Source organism: Bidens hawaiensis, unplaced genomic scaffold (assembly GCF_021521415.1).
Source record: "Bidens hawaiensis isolate Kalapana, Puna unplaced genomic scaffold, B.hawaiensis_p1.1 tig00010344_1, whole genome shotgun sequence".
NCBI lineage: Eukaryota > Viridiplantae > Streptophyta > Magnoliopsida > Asterales > Asteraceae > Bidens > Bidens hawaiensis.
Genome location: NW_027491784.1, coordinates 693,987 through 698,634, shown reverse-complemented (window position 1 = coordinate 698,634; position 4,648 = coordinate 693,987). Strand labels below are relative to the sequence as shown.

The window sequence follows — 4,648 nt, the reverse complement described above, 5'->3', positions numbered from 1 at the left end:
TTCTATCAATGTAATCCGTATATGAGCTCGAATGCCCATCACCGAATGTTAACCGAACCGAAAAGAACTAAAACATTCTTACGACATGAATATATGCATATATTATGTGAAATATTATATATACGTGTTAATGTTGTAACAAAAAAAAACTTGAAAATTCATAATTCATTTAAAAGAGAGAGTAAAGGTATATGATTAACTATTATTTTTCTTTTATCGAACATCAATTTTTCTTTTAACAATTTAATTTTAGTTCTTAGATTATATTTGTAAGGATTTGAACCCACAACATCATATTTATTTACAAATTATGATATATTTCTAAATAGTTTCTTTATCTTAAAATTTAATATTTATAGGGCATAAATATTAGGGAAACTAAAACAAACGTTTTAGTTGTCTTGTTTAAGCTACTCATGAATTAGTATTTATCAAAATGATTCTATTTACCAAGTATTTTGAATACTTTTATGTATGTGTCATTTTTACGAAGGCACCATACTAATCTTCTCTGAATCATTCCAATTTTATTGAATGTCCCCGAAGGGACTAAAGTATATGGCTCTTCCGACTTTTTATTTAAAAATAATTACTTGTTCAATGCATATCTATATAAGTTGGTAAAACCTAATGTAATCAACAACTAATAAATATAATTATAACATAACTTGACTATATCAACACATTATATAATACCTATGTGACATATATAGATGATGCCTTAATTATCTTGACTTACAAACACACATCATCATCAACTTAATGCCTCTATATATTAGTCCACACTAGATCCATTATCCTCACCAATTCAAACAAGCAATCCCATTACTTTATAACCATGTACACTCCATCCGATTATTCACAACCAGTATTCGGTCAACCAATGCCGCCACCAGCACCACCACCAGCACCATATGGTCAACCATTGCAAACGGCACCACCACCACAACATATGATGCATGCCGGTCAATGGTCCAGCGGCCTTTGTGATTGCACCTCTGACATGTCCAATTGTAAGTTCGTAACTTACCTTCATGTATCAACTATCAAGTATTTTGTATTTATAACTGAACCTGTTAACCGGAATAGTTATATTAATGTCATGTTACACTTGTCTGGTATTAGGTTGCATGACGTGTTGGTGCCCATGCATTACATTTGCACAAATAGCTGAAATTGCGGATATGGGAACTACTTGTAAGTGTCTATATAACTTTGATGGTGTACAAATTATTGTGGTCTCAAACAAGCATTTTAAAATATTGTATTCATGAACTATTTTTATAACTAACTTTTTTTTTAAATACAAGCTTAAAAAATAATAAATATGGTTCAAAATATCAAAACCATTAAAAGCGTCTGACCCGACTGAACCTAATCATGCTAATTTTTTTACGGTGTTTACTAAAACCGTAGTTAGTGATTTGACTTAAAATTATTGTCAAAACAAATTGAATCAGACCATGAACACCTTTAAGATTTGATCACTGATAACTTTCTTTGACGTGTAAATACAGCTTGTCCGGTGCATGGGGCCCTTTACACTATACTTCTACTACTCACGGGATGTCAATGGATATATAGTTATATGTATCGATCAAAAATGAGAAAACAATACATGTTGCCCGAGGAACCCTGCAACGACTGTCTTCTCCATTTTTGTTGTGAGCCATGTGCCATGTGCCAAGAGTATCGTGAGCTTAAGCATCGTGGATTTAACATGTCTATAGGTAACATAATATATGCTTATAGATTTTCATCTCTCAAACTAACAACTATAGTAATAACATTCTAATTCAAGATTTATTAATTTGCAATATGTTTAGGATGGCATGGCAACATGATGAGGCAACACCAACAAGCCGCCGTGACGCCACCACTTGCTCCGGCTGGAATGAAACGTTAATTATGAAGTACTCTTGATTGCTAAACGTTTAAGATGTGTTGTTACAGTCTGTGGGTGTATTATGAGTTTGTTTTTAAATGAATATAAAAGTGTGTATGTGAAATGTTCTAAGATGATTGTAAAAGGGTTAATTTGCCCTTCATTAAGAATTATAGTTTTTTTATTTTTTTATTTTTAAGTAACATTTCAATATTTTTAAACATGCCCAATTAAAGTTATTCTATTTAGTAAAGACTGTGATTTTAATCAAATATCACAATAGTATATATGTATGCATTTGGTAATATATATATACATATATATATATATATATATATATATATATATATATATATATATATATATATATATATATATATATATAAACGGAGAAATAAAAATCTTACGTGTCGCGATGTGGTCGCTCCCCCTTTTTTTTGGAGTCACCAGATTTGCTTGATTTTTAAATGGAGGTTTCTCATGCATTTAACCCGAATTTATGGGTATGGTTCTTACCAAACCCATATATTCCTTAAACGAGTTATAACATCTCATTAAATTAAAAATTATTCTCACCAAATTATTAATGTGTGTGTGTATATATATATATATATATATATTATTTAAATTAAAAAACCAATTTGATAGTAAAAAAAATAAATGGGTCTTGGGTCTCATCAAACCATAAGTATATTATTAACTTTCATAAATATTATTTATAATTAAAAAACCAATTTTATAGTAAAAAAAATAAACGGATCTTAGGTCTCATCAAAACCATATATCTTTTAAACCGGATTATAACATCTCATTTATTTGTGAAACAATTTATCATCAAACCATAAGTATATTATTAACTTTCATACAATAAAAAAATATAAATTCAAAAAATAAATAAATATTAAAACAAACAATATAAAACAACCCCGTAATACGGGGGGATAAAAACTAGTATATATATATATATAAAGCGCCATAAGAAACATCTCGTAACTTAATAAATCACAATTGCAAGGAGACTCGGGTGTTCTACCTAATTAACTTTTTCCAATAAAAACTATTTAGTTAGCGAGACGTCTGAAATAGCTCGGTTTTGGTTTTTTCGGTTTTGCTGTTTAAGCTTGAATATTTTAGACCGAAAGAAAATGTTAGGCCGAAAATAGTGAATTTAGTTATAAATAATTTTGTTAATTATTAACTAATTGACTATTATATACTTGGCCAAAATTATCTGACTTACATATTTATTAATACTTATAAATTACCTAAAATAAAAATAAAAAACTAAATCTAGAAATCCGGTTTGATTGGGTTTTTTTCAGTTTTATTACATGCAAAACCAAAACCGAACCATATGTTCGGTTTTTATGAAAATATGAAACCAAACCGTCAGTATTTGTTTCGGTTCAGTTTCTTGGTTTCAGGTCGGTTTTTATAGTTTCTTGTACACCCATATGCCCAACAAAAGTGAACCTCATAAAAAAAACATAGGCTAGCTAGAAGATCCAACACAAATCCACATAAGCCCATACAACTATACAAGTGTTTAAACCATCAGTCTATCAAGCCTTAATCTATACACTAAGGGGGTGTTTGGAGGAGCTTTTAAAATTGTTTTTTTTGCTTATTTGCTTTTTGAAAAGTAAAATCAACTTTTGAAAAGCTCAATTTTGAAGCTTTTGAAGTTGCTTTACCAAACACCTTGTTTTTCAAGAAACAAATAGCAAATAAGCAAGTTTTAAAAACTCACCCATACACCCCCCGATTTAAACCGGTTGAGGTGCAGCCTTTACATACTTTCGAAACCCAATACATAATAGTATAAAAGTGGTCCAAGCACGAGAACTCATAGTCATATTAACTTATTAAGCATGTGTACACCAATACGATCCAAAATATAATTCGATTCAACATTTGAATTTGAAATAACGCAACCAATCTTGAAATCTACGTGGAGGAAAGAAGGAGCTATAGATGGAATGAGATGATCACTCGCTCCTATGAGCATTCGTACCTTTACCAACACCAACATTTAACTGGATATCTTTAGCAAGATTCTAGTAACTTATGCGTTTCGTGCTCTTGACATGTGTTTATAACTGTCATCATGATTACCTTAGTAGATTCGGGATTAGAGTGATATTCTCCTTTGACTAATTACCTTTTGAGTGCTTTGAGCATATATTAGTTATTATTTTTATTTTGTATGTTAGTTATTTAGTTTAGTTTAAAACACCAATTCCTAATTAATCGGCTAAAAATAACAACCGTCTAATATCTAGATCATACATACCAACATGGCAACATCATCGATGTATTTTCGTCGGTAGTTTGCTTTATATTTATTTCTAACTAGACTTGAAGGTACCCAATGTGGTAAATATAAAGCAAACTACCGACGAAAATACATCGATGACGTTGCCATGCTGGTGTATATAATCAATATATTTCAAAGAAACGAAACGAAATATGATCCCGATACAATCATCTTTTGTTTGACATGCATCATATCACAAACTCATTCGGTCACTATGGATCGTTAGTTTAGAGGAACAATCGCATGTCATGTCAGTCAGTGGTGGACGTAAACTTAAATAGTGTGACAAATACATAGCATAAGCATAAATAAGATAAACTAAATGATCCGAGCTTCATTGTATAGGCTCCTTTGTTGCCTAAGCACAGTCGGTGTCTTCCTAGCGTAACTATTCCTCTAATTTTAGGATCATTTGTTGCCAGTGGACCATTGGTCGGCATAGTTCA

General features: G+C 30.7%; 1 protein-coding gene and 1 non-coding gene across 2 annotated transcripts; one reads left to right on the top strand and one right to left on the bottom strand.

Moving 5' to 3' along the window:
• Positions 1–451: 451 nt before the first annotated feature.
• LOC143534826 (U6 spliceosomal RNA) lies at positions 452–550 on the bottom strand. Its single transcript, XR_013135611.1, has one exon. It is a non-coding gene; the product is annotated as a U6 spliceosomal RNA (small nuclear RNA).
• Positions 551–553: 3 nt separating this feature from the next.
• On the top strand, positions 554–2,038 carry LOC143534809 (protein PLANT CADMIUM RESISTANCE 2-like). The gene is made up of 4 exons (XM_077029211.1): positions 554–1,013; positions 1,126–1,197; positions 1,518–1,730; positions 1,827–2,038. The coding sequence occupies exons 1-4, from the start codon at positions 839–841 to the stop codon at positions 1,904–1,906; spliced, it is 540 nt and encodes a 179-aa protein (XP_076885326.1). The 5' UTR covers positions 554–838; the 3' UTR covers positions 1,907–2,038.
• The last annotated feature ends 2,610 nt before the right edge of the window (positions 2,039–4,648 follow it).

Coding starts and splice junctions, on each gene's coding strand:
- LOC143534809 (XM_077029211.1), top strand. CDS start 839: ATGTACACTCCATCCGATTATTCACAACCAGTATTCGGTCAACCAATG. Junction 1,014..1,125: donor CACCTCTGACATGTCCAATT/GTAAGTTCGTAA, acceptor GTCTGGTATTAG/GTTGCATGACGTGTTGGTGC. Junction 1,731..1,826: donor TGGATTTAACATGTCTATAG/GTAACATAATAT, acceptor CAATATGTTTAG/GATGGCATGGCAACATGATG.